At 36.9% G+C, this 23041-nt stretch overlaps 1 protein-coding gene across 25 annotated transcripts in view; it reads left to right on the forward strand.

Annotated features, from left to right (window-relative positions):
* The window catches only part of DST (dystonin), a 299843-nt gene that overhangs the window by 253450 nt on the left and 23352 nt on the right, over window positions 1–23041 (forward strand). For all 25 annotated transcript variants that reach the window (XM_062572898.1, XM_062572885.1, XM_062572892.1 and 22 more), the window contains 14 exons: window positions 277–399; window positions 1138–1239; window positions 3241–3342; window positions 4566–4739; window positions 5537–5692; window positions 8043–8240; window positions 8705–8833; window positions 12362–12532; window positions 13877–14032; window positions 14263–14469; window positions 16190–16309; window positions 20029–20198; window positions 20806–20965; window positions 22502–22696. In XM_062572898.1, the coding sequence (XP_062428882.1) occupies window positions 277–399; window positions 1138–1239; window positions 3241–3342; window positions 4566–4739; window positions 5537–5692; window positions 8043–8240; window positions 8705–8833; window positions 12362–12532; window positions 13877–14032; window positions 14263–14469; window positions 16190–16309; window positions 20029–20198; window positions 20806–20965; window positions 22502–22696 (2163 nt within the window). The remainder of the gene's footprint in view (window positions 1–276; window positions 400–1137; window positions 1240–3240; window positions 3343–4565; window positions 4740–5536; window positions 5693–8042; window positions 8241–8704; window positions 8834–12361; window positions 12533–13876; window positions 14033–14262; window positions 14470–16189; window positions 16310–20028; window positions 20199–20805; window positions 20966–22501; window positions 22697–23041) is intronic.

Here is a 23041-nt window from a genome sequence, read left to right on the forward strand (position 1 = left end):
AAACATTCTGATTAAAGAAATCTAATTTAAAACTTCCTCTTTATTTTTTCATGTCATATAAAATGACATTGTAAGCCACTGGTATAATTCAGACCAATGTTAGTTGGTTTCATCTGACACTGAAAGGGATACTTATATTTTAAGCATCCAATTTTAAGTCCAAGTGATTTTTAAAGAAAACAAAAGCCAAAACCTGCAGTGTTCTGGCTTAAAAGCAAAATATATGTAGATTATTAAATTCAGTATTAGCAGCTTTGGATTTTTTTTTCTTTGTAGGCTGCTAAAGAAGAAATTGATGGACTTCAAGAGGAGCTAGAAACAGTTGTAAACCTTGGCTCTGAACTTAGAGCTGCTTGTGGAGAGCCTGACAAACCTATTGTCAACAAGAGTATAGATGAGGTATGGGAAATGCAGATGCTTCAACCTATTATTAGATGCTTGTTCACCTGAAATTGGTATTCCCTCTTCTCCCAAATACTTTGAAAATAAAGAAAAATATGGGGGGGGGGGGGAAGCAAAGTAAGGTATCCCTGAAGCCTTTGTGTTAAATTAAAGTTTGTCTTTTGCTTAAATAAATCTTGACTCAGCTTAGATTACTGTGTATAGACAATTTGATTTAATTGATTTGTGGGTTACAGTTTTTGTAAACGATGATAAAACTGTTCACCAATTAATGGAATAGATAGCTAATTGTAAAAGCAACACTAGAATAAGTTTCTGATAAAACTGGTTCATGCCAAGTGAGATACCTTAACTGAGACAATCCTGTTTGGATGTCTGCGCAGTACTAATTTCTTTCATGTTCAGCACTATCAGTTTCTTTTAACCTACCTTCATTGCAGTGATGCAACTCTACAGGATTTCATAAGAGTGTTTCCCATATTTACTATAATCCCTATGTTAATAAAGATACTCAATAATCAGTAATGAAGTTCACAACTTCTGTAATCCAGACCTTTTAGTATATTCTGAAGGAAACTAACAACGCTTGGGAGAACAAGAATTTTAATGTGGAATGAATATGAAATACTCATACTTAATTTATTGGTGTTATTGATTAGTGAATAATTAGTGAATGCAAATTATACTGCACTGAAATTCTTTTTGGCCATTGGAGTAAACTGCACTTATTTGCAGCTGAATTCTGCCTGGGATGCCTTAAACAAAACATGGAAAGAACGGGTAGACAAGCTTGCAGAAGCCATGCAGGCAGCTGTTCAATACCAGGATGGACTGCAGGTAAGCTGGTGTGATATACCTAACACAATCTTGAGTCAGTAGGATTTAATGCTGTTTGTATTTTTAAAAAGTCTTGTGATTGGGTAGGTGACAGGCAATGCCTAGCTCTGATTGTAGAAAGTATTTCCTTCAGCAGACATCTTTTTTTTTCTCTCTCCTTTTTTTTTCCTTTTGCATTAGACAGTAACTGTATTCATTTGCTTTCTTTTTGTAATTGTTCACATATCACACTACATTTAAATTCCAAAATAAAGTCTCATTGTTTAAGGATGAGAGCAACAACACACAAATGAATGGTAATTTTGCTCACATTTTATTGTGATATTTGGTGCTTTTAATAAGGGACTTAATGTTGTAACATATTTAGTTGATTTGAAAGTAACAGAATACTGGTCCGTGTACACACTGCTACCATTTTGTTGGGGTAGAGGACAAAGTCACATAACTGAAATTTTATTCCAGTCTTTCTGGAAGTCAGTTAAGTAAATAAATTCAAATATTTGAAACAAACAAAAAGAAAATATTAATAAAATGTTTCTGGACCACTATACAAATTTATAGTATAATTTGCCCATTCCTAGTACTTCAGAAGATGATTCATTTTTTAAATCTGTAGGTAAATTTTCCAGCAATTTTTAAAGATATCTTTTTCACTGTATGTGTTGTATGTTTGTGTGCATGCTCTTCTGACAACATGTCTTCTATCTTCTGTCAATGAATGGTTGGAAGATTGAAACATTTGAAAAGATTTCCAGCCATCAAATTTTGCAGAACTATTTTTTTTTCCTGACTCAATGGAATTATTGTCTTGATTCTTAAAATCTTTAAAACTTAAAATTACAGTTTCACATGACACTGGCAGAAATTACTAGTGTATTCTGTGAAGATCAAGCAGTGAAACATTCCTTAATGATAATGCATTGTGCCTGTTTTCCAGGGCACCTCCCTATGTATTTTTCTCTAAATACTTTTATGCTACTACTGTACCGATGTTGACTTGTCGGGTTATATTAGGAACATTGCTGTTGGTTTCAGTGCTTCCCATTTTCTGTGGTTATATGCTGGACATTGTGCAAACGTAGTACTTTGTGAAAGAACAGTATTTAAATGCCTTCTTATGCTCATTTCAATAAACAATATGCAAAACATTATGTGCAGATTCTTAACTGCACTGTGGCTGCCTTGTGCTCTTGAGCTTGCTGGGGGAGGATCCCGTTTGCTCAGGGAAATGCGTAGCAGTAGGCAGCTCTGCCAAGCGCTCCTGCTTTGTGGCTAAGTGGTAGGGGGAAAGGGCCTAGCAGAGGTATTCTTTCTCCTATGCAGTTTCCTGGCTTGTAGGAGCTGGGAGACTGTAAGTAGAGTATCCTTGAGGTTGTTCTGCACTGTGCCAGGAGCAAAGCAAGTACTTAAACAGTTTCAGGAATGGGGAAACTTAATTTTGTTGTTTAAAGCTGCAACTGTATTATCCTACTGAGGTGCAGTCTAGCTCGGTTAGGGTCCTTCATTACCTAACAAATATTGAATGGGTCTCATTCCATGTTCCTTACACAGCTCACATTGCCCTGCAGTGGGAGTTTGCTTGTTGATGATGTGTGGTTAATCATCATTTAAAGTGTGATATCATTCAACTACAGCCTTTCGTCTTGACTCTGAAAGACTGTGAAATAGAGAGTTTGTTCTGCGTTTATTTTTTAGGGTATTCAAGAAGTAAAGTGCTACTCAGTTTGAATAGTATTGCAGAATAATGCTGCTAATAAAAGCTCAGTCTTTGAGCACATATATTCTTGTAACTATTACATGGAGTACTTAATTGTATTCAGTATTTGATCCCTTGTGTCATCAAGAATCTAGCTTTCATTGAAAAAAAGCTCTTTTATTTCAAAGCAGCTAGCAATGTTGTTCTCTAGAGTGAAAGAAATTCTGATACTGTACATAATACAGCTTTAAAACGTGGTATTATTTCTCTCTGCTCACACTTGAATTTCGTATTGTGACTTTCAGGCAATATTTGACTGGGTGGACATTGCTGGCAGCAAGTTAGCATCTATGTCCCCAGTTGGAACAGATCTGGAGACAGTGAAGCAGCAAACAGAGGAACTTAAGGTGCGAACTAGCTATATGTTTCATTTATATTTTTCATGTGTCTATTTTTCTGTATTGTTCAGTATTTTTCTGTATTTTTCAAGAATCAAAGCAAATTTCATTTTCAATTTTAAGTAAAAAGAATCAATGTGAAAATTTCAAATTATGTTTCATTGCAAACTTTTCCTTTTAAAATGTATGGCTGAAGTCTTTGGCATTGATTTTGGTGAGATTGCATTTTATTCTGTGAATATATACTGAGAGCTGAAAAATACTTGTAATAGCATTTCTTCTTTTTCAAAGGTTATAAGGTTATGAAGATGATTCTTTTGTTATGGCCTTCACATTTTCATGTGTCCAATGTTTGCAGTTTTCTTGAGGCACTGGGAAAATGCCCCCAAAGCTTTTTACTTCTGTCACTATAGGTTTTACGTAAATGCACAAAAGGGTCACTTGTGTCATTTCAAATATATCCAGTAAGCTGTAAATCTAAATCTCAGGCTAACATAGAAACCTCTCAGAATGGATCTTTGACTCGGTATGCTCCGGACATTGGTAGACTATTATACATATTTTAAATAAAAACTAAGGATGTGTAATGATCAAGTTCAAGTTCTTGGTTTTGCTTCTGACTTGCACATTTTTGGGGGGCTGTGGGCAGGTTGTTTAATCTACCTATGTTATGATACAACTTCATAAGAATCATAATCTGTCATCTTATAAAAGTGCAAATAAGAATGCATGTATGCAGATTGTATTCAGACTGTTGCTGAAGTTGCCCTTGTAAGAGGGTGTTTCACTTAAGAAAATTTACTTTCAGATCTTTTGAACAGTAATTCTGTGCAAGTTCAAAGTACTGTATTATCACAACCACAAGAGTTAAAAAATTACTCAAGATATGTTTTGCCTTTGCTACAAACCAGAGAGATCATTGGAGAATACTCTTAACATATTTTGCATCTTCCTTTATCATCCTTTGATCACGGTTAGCAATATCTGACGGAATAGTGAGACATTATTGCATATTTTCAGTTAGCTGAGATTGTCCGGATTATCAGTGCCATGCATGCATTTTGACCCAAGAAATATATTTATATGGTACTAATATTAAAGTAATGAAACTCCCAAACTTACGAAAGCTGACAGTGCTGCATTAGGATTCTAAGTGTTACTATACTGTGCTATATCCAAAATGACCGTTATTCGTGGTATGTTTATTTGTATTCTTTTTATATTTATCATAGCAATTTAAGACAGAAGCTTATCAGCAGCAGATAGAAATGGAAAGACTGAACCACCAGGCAGAACTATTGCTGAAGAAGGTAACAGAGGAAAGTGAGAGGCACACTGTTCAAGACCCTCTCTCAGAGCTCAAATTAATGTGGGACAACCTGGAAGAAAAAATTATCAATAGACAGGTAAATAAATCTGAAGGTGAGGGCTTTATTCATGACTTAGATTTTCGAGAAAAGCTTTTTGTTATGCATATTGTTTTTATCACCTTAAATATTTAGTCTTTTTTATTTTGGAAATTACAGAACTATATCTGATAGAATTGGAATTTCATAATTTACTGAGTTCTTTCATGATTTTTAAACCCTTGGCTGTATTTTTGTGTCACTTCCTCAATCAGCAGTGTCACATCTCGCCATTATTTCATGTTGTTTTTTCGATGACGTTTTAATCAGCAGCTATACACGTGTTTATATATGTAAAACCCATATCAACTGCTGAACTGAACACTTTCTCTTAAAAACTTCAATATTAAGCTATTTCAGCACTCTTTTCGAAACACTCACTTATCAAAGAGAAACAGATATTTAAAGATGCAGTGCTTTGAAATGTGTTTTTTTCTAAATTGACTCAGTTCACTGGTTTTAAATGCAACCTGGTCCATGAATTTTTTATGTTAAAAATAGATCCTAACTGATGAAAACTACTACCATGTCTCTGCTGAGAGAACCTGCAAACTTTGTTCTGGTTAGGAGATCTGTAATAGTCAGGAATTTAAGCCTAGTTGTAAGGCTTTACAATGGAAGTGCTAACTCAGCTCTAACTGTAGAGGGAGTTTTTTGTGTAACAGGTTCTCTCTGTTTTTTATGCTATCAGATACGTGAACCCCACTCAGTGAATGCAGTGACTAGTGGTAATTTAAGCCAATTCAATAGCATCACGAAGCCGTTTTATTGTTAACTTTATTTTATTTTTACTATAGCACAAGCTGGAGGGTGCCTTGTTAGCCTTGGGGCAGTTCCAGCATGCCCTGGATGAGTTACTGACGTGGCTGACGCACACAGAAGATTTGCTGAATGAACAGAAACCTGTGGGTGGAGACCCCAAGGCTATTGAAATTGAACTTGCCAAACATCATGTATGTAATTTTACTGAATATTAACTGAAACATTCTTTTGATGTTTATCTTAGTGATGAGTGCTGTTGTAAAACTTGATAAATAATTTTTTGTAGAGATTTTCAAGATGCTGATTATGGCTGAAATGCAAGCTTGGAAGTGAATAACTAAATCTTTCCTCTTGCTCTTCTGTATTTCCTTCTTCCTTACATATACCAGGCAAATGGCATAGGTTTTAGGAAAAAAAATAAAAAAAGTGGGGGACAGCTCACCCTAGTCTCCACCTTCATTCACCTTCATTTGAGCCAGGAAACTCTAAAGTCATCCTACCTGGTATTCTCCCTGAAGGAATAAACTTTTGGATTAGTTCTGTTTGGGCCAGGGCTTACAGAATGTACTTAAAACTGTGCTTCCTGTTTCTTGCTTCTCAGAGAAAAAGCAATTTCTTCAGAAATCTGCAAAATTATATCTCAGTTGTGACCAACTAAAATAGAGGATGCTACTCTGAAACTCCCAGCATACTTTAGGGGTAACCCTACCTTCATTTTTATGTCTTTGTAAATTACAATGTAGGTTTAATTTTTTATTATTTTTAGTGGCTAGTGTGCCTCTGGAGTCCTTGGAAGAATCCTTCCATTTTCCCTTTATTTCGAAGAGAATCACCCCAGAGGGAGAAATCTTCTCTACCTGTTTGTGTGGCTCAGTGCTGCTCATGAGTAGGTAGCTTTTTGTAGGACCGAGGATTTGGTACTAACCTTGTAAATTCTCTTCTTTGCTTTAAATCTGCCATTTAAATTTTGCCTTGCCTATCATGTGAAAAATACTCTCATTTAGAGTTCTTTTGAATTCAGAGAGAATAGATTGAAATTGACAGTATAAATTTTTGCATTTTGTTGTCTGTGTTAATACAGTTGTACAGCTTCTGTACAGCTTTTGGAGCCTTTCGTGTGTTCATTTGGAACTTCGGCAGAGTAAAATATATAGGTGCCTTTTGTGGCTACTGTTAGAACCATTCCTTTAAAAACAAACAAAAAAAAATCACCAACCCAACTTTACAAAAATCACCAACTTTATGAAACTCTTATGTTCTCAGTGAACGGAAGTGTTTTACTACTAAAGAACATCCAGACATTGCTGATTAGTTCATTCACCTTTGGTGCTGAAGGAGTTCAGCAAACACATGAACCAGTCTACTTCCTTTTCAAAAAAACAGAGCTTATAGGTTAGAAAGTTCACACAGTAGCACTTCCTGTGCTAGCCTGGAAAAACATACCTCTTGAATAACCTTGGAAAGAACAGACCTTTTTCCTAGTGAACCTTAGGAGGAAGGAAGAAATAAGATGCATCTGCTTCTGTGGATGTCCCTTTTTTCGATTGGGAAAGTAAAATAACCAATATCTTTAGTGCTCAGTCTAGCAGAAATAATACAAATGTGGTGCACTTCTGTATATGTAACTCCCTATTTAGTCTAACACTCTATTGTATTTTATTTAAAAGTTCCTTTGTAGTTACCTTTAAATTTTCTTTTCTATATGCTAGCATTGTGAGGGAAATCAGCTTGAACCACATCTCCTGGAAGACAGCTGTAATAAGCTTGAATTTTTCAGATGAGGTTTATTATTCTCTCTTAACCTTTTTGCAAATCTTATTTTTTCTGTCCTTTGTATCTGGTATTTTAAAGCCGTATCTTAATCTTTTTGAAATCTTTCTGAAAACAGCATCCTTTTCTCAAAGGTACTTACTGCTCATTATGATTTTACTGTGGTTCATAGTAATGGGTTTTTAACCAGCTGGGAGGAGCTCTTATGTTGTTAGCTTTACAATCATTCTCCAGCTCTTAGGACAGGTGAAATGTCCTGCTAGCCTGATATAATGTGAAACCAGTTGTAGACCTGAAATAAATTAAAAGACATCATGGCAGTCAGGTGCTGTAGGTACAGCAAGCACATACTCCTCTTGTTCCTCCTCTCTTCTGCTCTTACCCTGCTGCTCTGTGAGCAACTGGCAATACCATATATAAGACAATTTTCACACCTTACTCTCTAAATAGAAGAAAAGTGCTATTAAAGTATGTAGTAAGTTAAGAGGAGTGTAGCAATACTGGATATCGCAGACATGATTCTTCACTTGCAGGACCAGAAACCTTTCACAATTTTGTATTGTTATTGAGAAAGAATATATTATTTTTCGAGGTATAAAAATGAAATATATGATATTGGGTGTAACTGCTTTTGATTGAAGTGAAATTAATTAATGTAGCTTTAGTTGCTAATACTTGTGCTAATTTTAAACAGTAGCTCAGGTAATACAGTTGCCTTTGGTCAGTAACCTGCCAGCATGGTCAGCCATACATGTTGTGTTCCAATTGTAGGTGCTGCAAAATGATGTTTTAGCTCATCAGTCTACGGTGGAAGCAGTTAAGAAAGCAGGAAACGACTTGATTGAATCAAGTGCTGTTGAAGAAGCAAGTAATTTACGGAGCAAGTTGGAACTTTTGAATCAGCGCTGGCAAAATGTGTTGAAAAAAACAGAACAAAGGAAACAGCAGCTGGACAGTGCCTTGATCCAGGTGAACAGGAAATGATCAAATAGATAACTCAGAAAAGTTACATGAAATACATAGGTATATGTATTAGAAGTTGGCCTAAATCAAAGCCATAATGCAGGCACTCCTGAATTTTGAGGTTTTGATTCAGCTGTATCTTTCACAGCTGGCCACTGTCTTTTAGAGTGCTGAAACAAGACTTCAGATTTTGGCTTATGCATTTTAGAAGGATGAAATGTCTGTATAGATACATTATTCGGTGAAAAGATTGATCTCACAGTTGCTCGTTTAGCCTTCTTTCATGAGTTCCTTGTTTTTTTTGTTTTTATCCTTTATATTGGATGCAGCAAACCTAAATTTTGTTTTGGAATTTTCGTTGCTTATTGTAAATATCTGATTGATTCTGTTGGCAGTATACTTCTGCATCTGAGTTAACATTAGAATGGAAAACATTTTAATATGCTCTAAAATGATATGGTGTAATTTAGGCCCAAGGTTTCCATGGTGAAGTTGAAGATATGCAGCAATGGCTGACAGACACTGAACGTCAGCTGTTGGCATCAAAACCTGTTGGAGGCTTACCAGAAACAGCAAGAGAGCAGCTTAATACCCATATGGTAAGTATCAGTGTTAGAATGCTTTGCAAATTGCATTTCAGGGTTAACTATCTTTCATGAGTGTTTATGGTAAATACAGAGCATGGTCTATATATCACAATGTCTGTACAGTATCTTAAATCATTTTACTGGCCTTCAAACCAGAACCGTTATTTGCAGTGTTGCAAAAGTAGTAATTTGGGAAATGCCCAAAGCTAAACTGTTACTAGTATTGAGATAGAAATAGAAGAAGTTTTCGCATCCTCCTTCTCAGAACGAAAAATAGAAAGTGTTTACAGTTTTTTTGAATGATTAATATTTTTCTTTTCCCCTCTGTCCTCATAACTATATTTCTGCTTTTTCTAAAATATGAAGATGAATCTAAAAATGATCCACATTCATTTGGACAGGATCCTGAAATGAAGGACTTTGATCCTCTGTTCTTTATCTAACTAAAGCTGATACTGTAATCAGTAGAGAGGTTATAAAGACTCCTGGGTCATATAGCCAGTCTGTTTTAATTAGAAATGGAAAGCTGGTCAGGCTGCCTAGAATAATTTTCTTCTTCCTCTTTAAGAAAAATACTATGGATTTTTATTCCCCTGTAGAGAACCCTTGTGCTTGACAAAAAACACTAGCTTGGTATCTTACCTCAAAGGAGGGCAGTTCATAGCGCTCCATTTATGTAAAATCATGCTGTGTTAGGACTGGATATAAGCCCAAGTCCAGTGAGCTGAACTCCTGACCCCCTGGCTCAGATGTGAGAGTGATCTTTACTGAACTGTCCTTGAGTTATAGCATGCCTGAGGCAATTTCCATTAAAACACCCCGTTGTCATAGGTTTGTAATTTTATTTTGGAATGATGCTGAAGTTTTTTATGCAAAAATATAGGAGGCTTTTTTGTGTTTATTTCAAAAGTTAACAGTAACACTATTTTTTGAGAACAAAAAGGAGAGAATCTTACTTTTTTGAGGAAGAGTTCTTTCTTACAATTTTAAAAATAGTTATAAGGAAAATAGCACAGAACACAAATAGAACCTTGGTGTTTTCAAAGACCCTTAACCCTTGATACCCTTCTCACCTCGTCTTAAAAAAAGCCCCAACTTCCCTTCGTGTTGAAGGGGGGTATGAAAAAAAACCCAGGAGAGTCAGTGGAGCTGTTTTCATTTTTCTATCCTGGACTTGGAATCAGATCAAGAAAAAACAATTTTCCCTGGAAAATTTCAGGGTTCTCATAAGTATGTGCTTTTAGTGTGCATATCAATAAGCCATTTTCTATATTTCTTGCATTTACATATTGATTAATTAAAGAATGTTTAAACTGAGTTTAATATTGTAGTCAGAGCAAGTGTGAATATGTTCCTGGTAGTATGTACTCTATATGTCTAAAGACTTCCTAACTTCACCTTTTACCGAGTTGTTTCTATACTGTGGGCTATCCTGTAGCTGACTCATCATCTTTTAATATATAACTCTTAAGAAGGAAAAAAAAAGGATTTGGTTAGAGTTTAATTAAACCTCACTTTGCATCCATGCCGCTCTATGTAAATTCTCACTTTTTTGGCAGCTCAAAGGCTGAGGCCAGGTGTCATGTTGAGTGTTGTTGATCATACCTTACAAACTTCAAACTTGCCATTAAGTGATCCAGACTCTGTTAATTGGTGACATGTAGCTAAAGAACAAAACTTTGCTCTATGTTTTGTGTTTGTCATTACGAATAACGTAAAATCTTGAGTCGAACATCTGTGTTACAGTTATGGATAGAAGAGCCCACAGTTGCAGACAGTTCACAAATAGGGTAGAGACTAGGTAGTGCTTCCAGCTAAGGCAGCTCCAGGAATACAGAAGATATGAAAAGAAATTACAGGACACCAACAGCAAAGGGATTGAAAAGAGACCTCCTCAGTGCTAATCATAAATATCCCTTTCACCAAAAAACAATTTGTTTCTCTTAGGTCTTTCATTTCAAATTACTTTAATTCCTACGGCCCTTTTAAGAATATCATTTTACTACAGAATTAACCATTGTAGTGATCCCTCAGGATTGGTATCTTAGACTGAGCTCAGCTCCAGTGTGTGTGGCCGGTGTCTCTCACCTGTGCTGCACTCCCTGCGTATACTGCTTAGGGATTAGAGCTGCAGTAAAATAAGCTGCTCTAGGAACTCTGTGGAAACTTCTTCTGTATTTCTGGGCATCTGGTGGAGATTGTGGAATGTCAGCTGCACAGAAGGTGGAATCTGGATCCCCTTTCCCTATCGTTTCCCTCTGAGCTAATTAGCTTGACTTATAAGGGTCATTTAACTTCGAGGGAGATCATCTGAGTGTGGATGTGAGACGAGTGAAGAGTAATGCACAGGGAAGGCCTGAGCTTCATCTGCAGTGCAGACATGCATACTCTAAGATGTTATTAAAGCTATCTTCTACCTTTTTGATTTTGTCTTCAAATGTGGCCATTGGGTTTATTAAAATACACACATGCATACAGACATCCTTTAGTTTCTGAGAATAAGAAATGTGAAGCTTTACAGCCTAAGAAAAATGTTTTAGGGAGGTTGAGAAAATAGGAAAAAGTAGATCAGGTGACAACACTTTTCATAGTCCAAAGGACGGAAGGAAGCTTTCTGGCCTGTGAAAATCTCAGCTTGTAGTCTGGCCTACTTCCTGCTTTGTCCTCGTGGGGGATCAGATACAACCCTATGCCCAGTATCTTCTACCCAGGAGAAACTGTTGTTTTTAGGCTGCTTTACTGCGAATCCAAGAGAAAAGTCCTTTCGCTCCTATTTACAGGACAGTTATTACTCATCTTCTTGAACCTGTTCCTCATTTGGAAGTCTGCATCAACTCTGATCATGCATTTTGAATGGTCTGCTATAAGTTTTGAAAATGCTCTTTTGATTCAGAAGGAGTTATGAGTGTTCCAGTTCTCTTGCCATCTCATATTTAACGTGGTTGAAAGAAAAGAATAGTTAGTAAAATACTTAGCAGGTAAAAGAGTTGTTACAATTATTCTTTCAGCCATTCTACCATTATTCCTCTGTCTATGTGGAAAGTCTTCTGTGTACATAAAGTCTTTAGAGCTCATGCCTAGCAAGTGAAGGAAGATACAGATAAATACAGATTTTTAAAAAAGAGACAATGTACAGTAGAGCAGCCCTCCCAAGTTGTCCCACCCACTTTTGAAGGTGTATTGGATAGCTCTGGGCTTTCAGCGTGCTGTATAATGCTGACACGTTTTGTGTTTCAGCTACAGATGGACTTGAAACCAATTGAGTTGCAGCAAATCTTGCACAGTGAGATAAGCGGATAATACTTTCCTTGCCAGGCTTTGGATCTCAGAAGAAAACATCTGACAGACAGTACAACTTCTGATTTCCTGAAGAATCGGGCCCTTTCTTTGCTCATTTGGCTTTTTATGAATTACATGTGTTTCCTGTATTAGTCTTAATCGTACCCACAAAGTGTTGGGGGAAGAATAGATAGTGTGCTAACATTGGTAAAGAGTATTGAATTTCTACCTGATTTATATTTTGGTGGTTTCTTAATTTAGGAACTTTGTGCTGCCTTTGAAGCCAAAGAAGAGACATATAAGTGTCTGATGCAGAAAGGCCAGCAGATGCTTGCAAGATGCCCAGAATCTGCTGAAACGAACGTCGAGCAGGACATAAATAACTTGAAAGAAAAATGGGAATCGGTACAAACAAAGCTCAGTGAAAGAAAAGTACGTGCTCTTAAATAAAAATAGAAGTGTAAATCATGTATTTAAGCATATTATTGTCCACTCCTTTTATACATACTTGATCTTGATCTTTCAGATTTAGAATTAATTATACAGTTATGCAGAATTCATTGGTATGCTTAATAAGTGCTAGGAACCAGTAGGATTCAAAAAGAACTTTAAAATATAAAACTCAGGAACTTTGAGGTAGAAGAATGTTTAAAAATAAGAACTCCTTCAAAATACTGATACTGACACAAAGTCATTTTCTAGAAAGTGAGATTTGTGTTTTTTTTTTTTTATTATAGTGATCATAGACATGAGAGAATGAATAAACTTACTTGATTATTCAAGTTTATTTCCTTCTTAGGAATTGCTGCTTTAATTTTTGTAGCTTTTATCCATTTTTTTTCTTAAATTCCCAAACACTTGGCCTTCTGCTTGCTATTTCAGGTGACTACCTTCTACTTTAACGTAGCTCAATAGCATGATTTCACGGATGTGCAACATATGTTTTGATATTACTAATTTCATTTTGTTTTCAATCATATATGAAGTATAGTCCCTTTGTTCTACCTCTGTCAAACATTGAATAATATCAATAACTACAAACAGAGGAACTCTCTGTACAGCCCTGATTTGTATAAAGCACAAATATTTAACTTGTAGCTTAGGTATACTTTAAAGTAAGAACGTTCATGTCTCTTAAGATAATTGTATAACGCAAGAATATTTAACTAATTAATACGAAACACGAGCACCTTCCTGCAGGAAGCTTTAAGGTCAGAGTACTAAGCTAGTCCAGCAGTGTGACTATGTGAAAATCACTGACTACTTTCAATAATAATAATAAAAAAATGCTATATCCAAAATTAGTACTGATTTAGGCAATGAAAATGATGATTGGGCATTATTTAAAAAATATGGTCTAGGCAAACTTGGTTTTTTAGTGCAAGAGAATAACAGATGATCTCTTCAGGTCTCCCCCAGGTGCACTGCCACCTTAGACTTCCGAGATTCTACTGGTTTTGTATTGAAATTGGTAAACCCTCATGTTCCATTACAGTTAAGTAGTACAAGATGTAATGTTCTAACATGGAAAGTTTTAACCTGATAGTAGATGCTGTATTTTCTACTTTTTAATCTAATTTTACTATTATTTTTCTATCTGTCTCCTTTGACAGATTCATATGTAGGCTGTTACTTTAAAATATAAAACTCAGGAACTTTGAGGTAGAAGAATGCTTAAAAATAAGAACTCCTTCAAAATGCTAAGCTAGACTGGTTTACTTGGCTGAAACAGCTATAAAACATCAACTTTTACTGAAGTATGACCTATTTTTACAGACCAAACTGGAAGAAGCCCTCAGTTTAGCAATGGAGTTCCACAACTCACTTCAAGACTTCATCAACTGGCTTACTCAGGCTGAGCAAACTCTAACTGCAGCTTCTCGGCCAAGTCTTATCTTGGATACTGTCTTGTTTCAAATTGATGAACACAAGGTATGTAAAGAAACAGATGTGCAATGTTTTTCTCCCACTCTTTGGAGATGCTTTAACAATGTCCAAATGAACCCTGTAATGCTGGCACTCAGAGAAATGTTTAATTTATTTTAAAATTGCATTTTTATAGTCTTTCCCACTGCATTATCATTTATCAGACTATTTTTTCAGTGTTACCCAGTGCCTGAGCAACACAGTATTCAGAGTAATTTTTTCCTTTTTTTCCCAAGGTTTTTGCCACAGAAGTGAATTCTCATCGAGATCAGATCATAGAGCTGGACAAAACTGGAACCCATTTAAAATATTTCAGCCAGAAACAAGATGTTGTCCTTATTAAGAATCTGCTTATTAGTGTACAGAGTAGATGGGAAAAAGTAGTTCAACGCTTAGTTGAAAGGGGAAGAGCTTTGGATGATGCAAGGAAAAGAGCCAAACAGGTAATGTGACAAATGTTGTACAACTCTTTGAACTCAGCTGTAATCAAATCCAGACCCTTGAGGTATATGGTGCTTTAAAGCACTTTTAAGCAAGTCTGAGTTTAGTGTAACAGACTTCGTTGAATTAGTGGAGCAATTTCTGTGATTCAACCATAAACCAGTTCATCTGGAAGGTGAAAGCTTCATTTTCAATCCAAGCAGTGACTTCCATCTACAGTGTGGTACAGTCTGAAAGAAGTTGCAGCATAGCTTCCAGCTGTATGCTAGTGCCATCTGTCTTCAAAAAGAAGTTGCACAATCAACCCTTATATTTTAAAGAATGTGATGAACCCTTTTCCCTGCTCTGTGAGAGTATTGCTTAGTATTTTTTTTTTTCCTTAGGTTTACACTGTGCCCTAATACTCATCACTTTCCCAATCTGTTAGTTACAAGACCAACATCTTCTGTTTGGGAAGATCTCTCCATTTGTTTCCATAAAAAGCTGAAGGGGTCATTACACAGTTTTCTTCACCAGGGAGCTTTCATTTTTTCCTTAGATTCACGTTCCCATTTCTGAGGAACATAAATGATAAGATGTAAAATGCATGAGAAGAATGTAATACATGTAAATGTATTTTGTATTCAATACAAAAATGCTAGGGTCTTTTTATTCAAGTGGAATTTTGACTGTATTCATGTTCATTCCCATGTTCAGTGCTTCCACTATCCTACTCGTAGATTAAGAACTTTTCTGTGCTGTAGACCAGTGAGATGTTATTTATTTTTCAGCAGTTTATCTTGTACACACACACTGCAATGTTCTGCAGTGAGGTGGACAACAGTGAGGATTTCATCTCTCTGTCCGTTTACAGAGCTGAATACAATGAGTTTCATTCATTTAGGATGACAGCTATCTGTGTAGGGGGACGGACTGCTGAAGGGTACTGATGTGAAAGCCTGACCTGCAGCCCTGAGCAGTAGGGGTCCAGGAGACTTGAAACAATTTCTTGTGCTTTCACTTCTTCCCCAGCTGTCAAGGAAAGGAGACTTGAAACAATTTCTTGTGCTTTCACTTCTTCCCCAGCTGTCAAGGAAAGGAAACAGAGGATTCCATGTAGGCAGCCCCAACCAGAAGAATTTTGAAAAATCCAGTTCCAAGGCAATGACACTCCGTGAGATCCTGTGGCGTACTTGAATCTTTAGCCTTTCCCTGCTTCCTTCCCTGAAGCACTGTTTGTATTGAGACAGGAAGGAAGATCAAAAATCTGTTCCTTGCCCATGAAGATAGCATTTGAAAGACTAAGAGCATTTAGGAGAGTCCCAGGGAAAAACTTGGGCAGTCTTCCAGAGCAGAGTTTTCCCCAAATAGTGATTTACTGCTGTTGTCCCATATAAGCCTGGCTTATAACTAAGGCCTACTCATGTTGTTATTTACATTTACACATTATTAAAGAGTCCAAATAACCACATCAACAGAAGTCACCAAAATTTCTTCAAAAGATGCATCCTTCGTGAACAGATCATGTATGTGAAAGGTTGCTAATCGGCCTTGGAGAAAAGAGACTAAGTCTAGTCAATACATAGTTGGGCCAGTCTCTCTCTGAGAGGTCAAGAAGAGAAAGCTCACTGATCCTTTCCCAAGTTTGCAAAGCACTTGTTTGGCCTGTAGAGAATAAATATTTTTTGACCGTTTTATGCACCAGCATATATTTAAATCTTTGCAAATCTCACTTTCCTACAGTTCCATGAAGCCTGGCACAAACTTATGGAATGGTTAGAAGAATCAGAGAAATCTTTGGACTCAGAGCTCGAAATTGCAAATGACCCTGACAAAATAAAGATGCAGCTTGCACAGCATAAGGTGAGTCATGACTGATGAAATGCAAGATACCCTGTGAGATGGCAGGCAGTTCTGTCAGTGTTGTACCATTCAGTCAGCGAAGGAGGTGGATCTATTGCCTCACTAATATGGAAAGCTTATTAGCATCAAACTAACTGGTGTTGTGTTGCCAAGTAGTAAAATTAGTAGAAATGAAAAAAACTTCCTTTGCATTGGATTCAGAGTTCCAGGACCACCTTTCCACAAATGCAACTACTATGGGCAAAAATATAAAACTCTTGGATTAGCCTGGCTTTTCAAGCAAACAATGATAACATGAAAGAGAAGGAAATTCTACAGTTCCATGAGACACAGAGCAAAAAGCCTAGAGGGAGTTTTTACTTTGTTTTTAATTTCGCAAAGAGCCATGAACATACTACTGAGGATCAAGTGGATGAATGGTAGACTCTTCAAACAAGCCGTTTCTAAAAGTTTATTTTGGAGCAATTTCCTCAGAGACAGGGTAGTGAAAGATCATTCATTTTTTTGCATTTTGGAAAACCATTACTTCTACTCTATTTTAGTATTCTTCCTTTCATCCCTTACTCTTAGTTTTTCATTCTGAAGAGTATTCCCAGGGTTTAGCAACTCTTTCACTTCCAGTGCATCTTCTGATGACTGCTTTTACCTCTTACTAGTCTTTGGCTTGTATCTTAAGGATTGTTTACTGTGTCAATGTACTTTTATATTTTTATCATTTCTCAGGTTCCATGATGATTTAAGATGTGTTTATCAAACAGAAGAATATTTTCCTTTAATATAGGAAAGTTGGCTGTTAGTTGAGCAAACATAGTATTACCTATGTTTGTTGTTAAAATTGTTAGCATAACAGAATGTTAATGCAGGCTTTATCTAACTCTGCAATTTCAGTTTGTTCTGGGATTGCTATTGTTGCCAAAATCTGAAGTCGGCTCTGAGAGTTTAGAAAAAAATCTTTCTGTTAAGATCATCTTTCTTGTCTGCTGTAACTGTATCCCTCTTCCAATACTTCCACTACTCCCCTTTCTTTATATAAAATTCAAACTCCTCGTGTATAGTCAACACATTGTGACTTGGCTTGTGGGTTCTTCCTATCCTTCTTGATGCCAGTTCAAGTCTTCAGCTTTCTCCTCTTCCCATCTCCTGAAATGTAGAGTTGATATCCCACTTGTTTTTTTACCTACAGCAGTACCTTTTATGAGTCCAAACTTCCTCACACTGTTCAGCAGACTCCTCATTTCTGTCAGTGTATTTCCTGCAATCTGTTTTCGTATAAAATGCCTGCAGAGAATAGCTACTTAAGTTGCTTGAATCTCATTTCTCGTAAGGAACACGATGGTATGTAGCACAGGGACATTAGGACCAAAGCTGGTGATTTGGAGAAAAAATATGAATGTATATGAAGCAGGGAGTTCTGTGAACTTTGTGACTTTAAACTTCAAACAACCCCCTCCAAGAAATCGAACTCAATTGTTTTTGGGAGCTGTCAAACCTCCCAGCACTGCAACGTCCTTCCTTGTATTTTGAGTCCTTTCCTTCCACTCCAGTATATACCCCCTGTGTCTATCTTTGTCTTTTCTGTCCAGCCTTGAAGGTTTCCTTGCTCTATTTAGTTAATGATTTTGATATCTAAACTGAATGTGTGTGCTTAGTGTGTGCTGTTAGCAATAATTTGGGCTAATTCTTTGCCAGAATATTACTGCCAAAAAATAAGAAAAAAAGAGAGAGAAAAGCCAAGATAACATGTTTTCTCTCTCATTCATATCTAGTGAGTTGCCAGGGACTTTTGGGGGTTATGCATCGTCTGTTTATTGACAATTTTTTCTTATTTGTAGAAGTCAGGAATGGAAAACCCCCTACTAGATCACACAGTCTACTCCTCTGCTAATGCTGAATGTTCTTTACAATACATTTATATGAAGCTGACTATTTTATCTGTATGTTACTGTCTGCCTTAGAAGGGAGGGAGGTAGTTAATTACTGAGGTTTCATTCTTTTTACCTATCTGCTCTTGGCAGCTGAGATGTTTTAGAGCAAATTTTGGTTTCAGTTACACCTCTGTGAAATCAAATTCAAGGAGATTTAGTATGGTGTGCGCAGACCAGCTCTGAAAGAATGCATTAACTAAACCCCTTTGTTCTCCTTGATATCTGTTTTTACTGTATGATCCTTCTCTGGCAGCACTTTCTTTTCATTTCTTTGTGCAAATTAATCCCAGAAAAACACTAAGGACAGTGCAGTGCATAAAATCAGGTGAGATTTCCGTAAGAAACCTAGAGTTATCCTAGGTGAAGTGAGCCTACTGTGCCCAAGGCTGATCCCTATCCCTGCCTCCTCCTACTTTGCCCACCCTGAGTCGTTCCTTTCCCTGACATGCATCCACATCTAGAAGGAGTAGCTGATGAAGAGGACACATGGGAAAGCTGGTGAAGGAATCATAGCTCACCATGGCACAGGTTAGCACAGGCCAGCTGGTAACACCTCATGTGAACTTGTCAGGAAGAGGTAAGCGGTCACGCCTGTGCCAGCAACACCAGTGTGGTAGGTCTGCAATCTTTACGTGCTCCTGAGGTATTATAAGCTATAAGTGGTAACAACCCCCATTCTGGATGTGATCATACTGAAGGTCGCACTGAGATTCAGATGAAAATCTATTTTAGCGAACTCTGAACAATACCTATTTTGGCCTGCTATTTTTTTAATGTCAAATAAGATATCTGATTCTGCGCATCTGAGGTTCATAAAGCAAACTTGTGATAATGTTGTTTTTTATTGGTTTCCCACTAATAGTTCATGAAGGTGTGAAATAAAACTCACTAAGTGTTAAACATTGCTACCACATAAATGCTGCTGCATAGGGCTGGTTTTATCTTTTGGCAATGTTCATTTGTTTAATTACTTATTATGACATTCTGTTCTGAGGTACCAGATGAAGTGTGTTTGTGTGTGTTCCCCTGTGCCTGTGAAAAATTACCAGAAACTCCACACAGAAGTAACTGTCAGAGCTGTCAGGCAAATGTGACTATGGCATCACCATCATCTTCAAGAGTCCCTCAACCATAGTAACTTGACTGCAACCAATAACATGACTTCCAACTTAAACTACATTATTGGGATGTCATCTGACTTCCTCTTGTGCCTCAGTCTGCACACTTTTGGCATACAAATTTTCCTAGTTACGATATATCTCAATATTAGGAGGATTCAATGCTCATGGATCAAAGTCCTCCAGCTTGACCATACTATGCTAAAGCAAAATTGCTGCAGCCTTTGGGGCACTCTGCACCAGCCTGAAATCTTAGTGTATATATATAAATATAGCATGAAGACTGCTCTGTTCATGGGTTCCACAGGAGCATATTTGTCTGTCTCGTGCAAGCTGAAATGTGAGACTATTATGGTAGGACAGGAATCACCACTGCCACTGAAGAAGGAATTTTCCAGGAGTTGTTCATGTAGATGTAGAGTTGCTTCTACATCCAGAGAGGGACAAAAGACATGGACTCTGCTAAAGTGTCAAGCCCCTTTATAATTTCTATGACTTTCAGCTTCACTATGGCACTAGAAGACTAGAAATGTCGCAGTAAGTAGTAAAATGTAGCAAAATTTTCATGCAACAACATTTACAATTTACATTGTAAATAATATGGTAAAATACATTAACTACAGCCTATGAGCAGTTAATGCTATATAGGTGTTTTCTTTTTCTTCTATGCGTGTAGGAATTCCAGAAATCACTTGGTGCCAAACATTCTGTGTATGATACCACAAATAGGACTGGACGCTCCTTGAAAGAGAAAACCACTTTGGCTGATGACAATTTGAAACTAGATGATATGCTGAGTGAACTAAGAGATAAATGGGATACAATCTGTGGAAAATCAGTAGAAAGGTAAATGAAAAGCCAATTTAATTCCTCAGCAGATAAGAAGGCTTATGAGAATTCTTTTGGCATCTGTTTTGGCTTCTATGGTGTAAGAGTAAAATGAGAAATGCTAGCTTGTTTGATAATTAAGAGTGCCAAAACAGTAAAGGACTAGAAATGCAAGCTCCCAGCTTTCCTGATGCTATGGAAGAGGACTGAGAAAGAGAGCCAGAGGAACAGTACTCATCTGCTGGGGAACCTGCTTTGTACTGGTCAGCAGATAAGAGTGCATAGGGCTGATTAACTTCTTTAGTAAATTCCCACTTGCGCGGTATATCCTGCTTGTCTCGCTCAGGAGCCAGTGCATTTGAGGTTAACCCAGGGAGCTGCGATGAACATTGCCTTTTTCAGAGATAGCAGAAGTGTGTGCTGTCTATAAATGTTCGGAGCTTGGAGAAGCATTTTGTACATCCCATGTGGAACTAAGCTTTTGTTTTCCTTTCAGTATATTAAAGAGGAGAAACATTAACAGCTCTTTGTTGTTGCCATTTTATGTTGAAAAAGTTTCCTTATAGCCTGTAAGTGATCTTTAACAAAATTTACTGTTTTTGTTGTATTCATTCTTTTTTCCTAGACAAAATAAACTGGAGGAAGCCCTGTTGTTTTCTGGACAATTTACTGATGCTTTGCAAGCTCTCATTGACTGGTTATACAAAATTGAGCCTCAGCTAGCAGAAGATCAGCCAGTACATGGTGACATTGATTTAGTGATGAACCTGATTGACAATCACAAGGTAATTTTAAAAGTATCCTTCTTTCTAATTACTGGACTGCTAATAAGTGTAGCATTTTAATGCTGTCCTTACTTGCCTATTTTAGAAACATGAAATGTTTTTATAACACAAACATGGCAGCTACAGTGGAAAATGCTATAAAATATACTTGGGAGAAAAAAGTTAGTAACTTATTGGCATCAATTAGCTTTGAGATAGTCCCTATAATGCTGTGTTCTTGTGCATTATGAATATCAGATCAAAAGTCAGAAATGCGCATTTATGAATATGTATATATGAACCAGAACTGGCAAAAATAATTTTACTGGAAATCTTTCGAGAAGAAGAAACAGGACTTTAATCAGAGCATCTGCTAAACAAATGTCCAGTGCAATTGTCTTGACTAGAGCAGCCTTTCTGGAAAGACAGCAATTTCAGACCACAAAAGCTGCCATGTATTTATGTGGAGAAGTAGTTGCAACGCTTAATTTAGGCATGGGAGTGCCCAATTGGATGATGGCCCGAAGAGCCTACATTGGCCATCTGCAGTATTTTGTCAATGAAGCATGATACAGTGCTTTCAAAGATGGGAACCAGTAGGGGATCTAGGACTGTGCCTCTGAATCTGCAATTCTGCAGTACCAATGAGTATGTCAGAAGAAACATCTGTTGGAGATGATAGCTATGCAAAAGCTACCCACAGTCAGAGCTCTGTTGTCTGGGAGGGTTAGGAGATGAGGGGTTGACCATGGTTCACCCATCAGTGATTTTGAGTATTCAAAGACTGTTCAGTGAAGAGGAGCTTTTGTCCATCATGGAAAAAAATTGGAATCGGAACACAGATGAAAAATTGCCTGAAATGTGCTGAAATTGCTTCTGAAATCCTATTGTATCCCACAACTAAGTCATAGTGACACAGTACATTGGGACTGTCATATCTTCTAAAACGTTCCTTTATGTAACTGGAGCTGTGAATGTGAGTGTACTCTCACATAAATATATGAATATGTGGCAAGATCTACAGCCCTACTAGTCAGATTAGGTTGGGTTTTATTTGTGTTTTTATAGTTTTAACATTTCTCCTTGATTGTTAGCATTTTATGTGATCTTTGCTTGCTGGGGCAATCTTGCACATTTATCACAGTGTCAGATGAATTGCTTTGACAAGAGTTTGAAACCAATGTGGTTAGGAGGCTAGATTTCTCATGCATTTCATTGGGATGTGTTGTTCTTAGGACCTGCCTGCCATTTTCCTTTCCTGCTCATACTCCATTTTTTTTAGAATAGGGTAGTTTGATCAGAGTTGCTTGAACTTGCTTACCATCATAAACTTGAAACTTTAAAAGACTTCTGCAGAGATATCATGACAAAGCACTCTGTCAAACTGCAAAAGGTAAAGATCTTTAGATTAAATGAACAAAACTTTTGCATCACTTAGATGGAGATATTCTTGACTGAATTAAGCCCATGTTTTGATATCTTCTTATAACCATTTTTTTGTTATTCTTTGTATATCTTATTAAATAAAATATTTCAAATGTATTTTGTGGTGCCTAGGTTTTCCAGAAGGAGCTGGGAAAAAGAACAAGCAGTGTGCAGGCTCTGAAGCGCTCTGCCAGAGAGCTGATAGAAGGCAGTCGTGATGACTCTTCCTGGGTCAAAGTCCAAATGCAAGAGCTAAGCACTCGCTGGGAGACAGTTTGTGCCCTGTCAGTATCCAAGCAAACACGACTGGAACAAGCTCTCCGGCAGGTAAAGAATACTACTGATATCATACGCAGTTTATGAGAAACAAAGAAAAATATATTATATGATAGTTGCCCAAAATTTTTATTTGCTTTTCTTTATTTTATTAAATATCATTTAATTTCATTCAAAAATAGTCATTTTCTTGCACATGCGTTGTGTACCTTGTTTCTGTCCCCTTATAGCACATAAATAAGGCCTTTTAGCATTCTTTTTTATTATTATTATTATGATTGTTAGTTTTGTGACAGTCATGGACTAGATCCCACAAATATAAAGTGATTGTTTGAAAGACCTTACTATCTAATGATATCAGTAGTGTTACTGGCAAGAGTGAAAGGTAAGGCTGAC

Source organism: Rhea pennata, chromosome 3 (assembly GCF_028389875.1).
Source record: "Rhea pennata isolate bPtePen1 chromosome 3, bPtePen1.pri, whole genome shotgun sequence".
NCBI classification, from domain to species: Eukaryota; Metazoa; Chordata; class Aves; order Rheiformes; family Rheidae; genus Rhea; species Rhea pennata.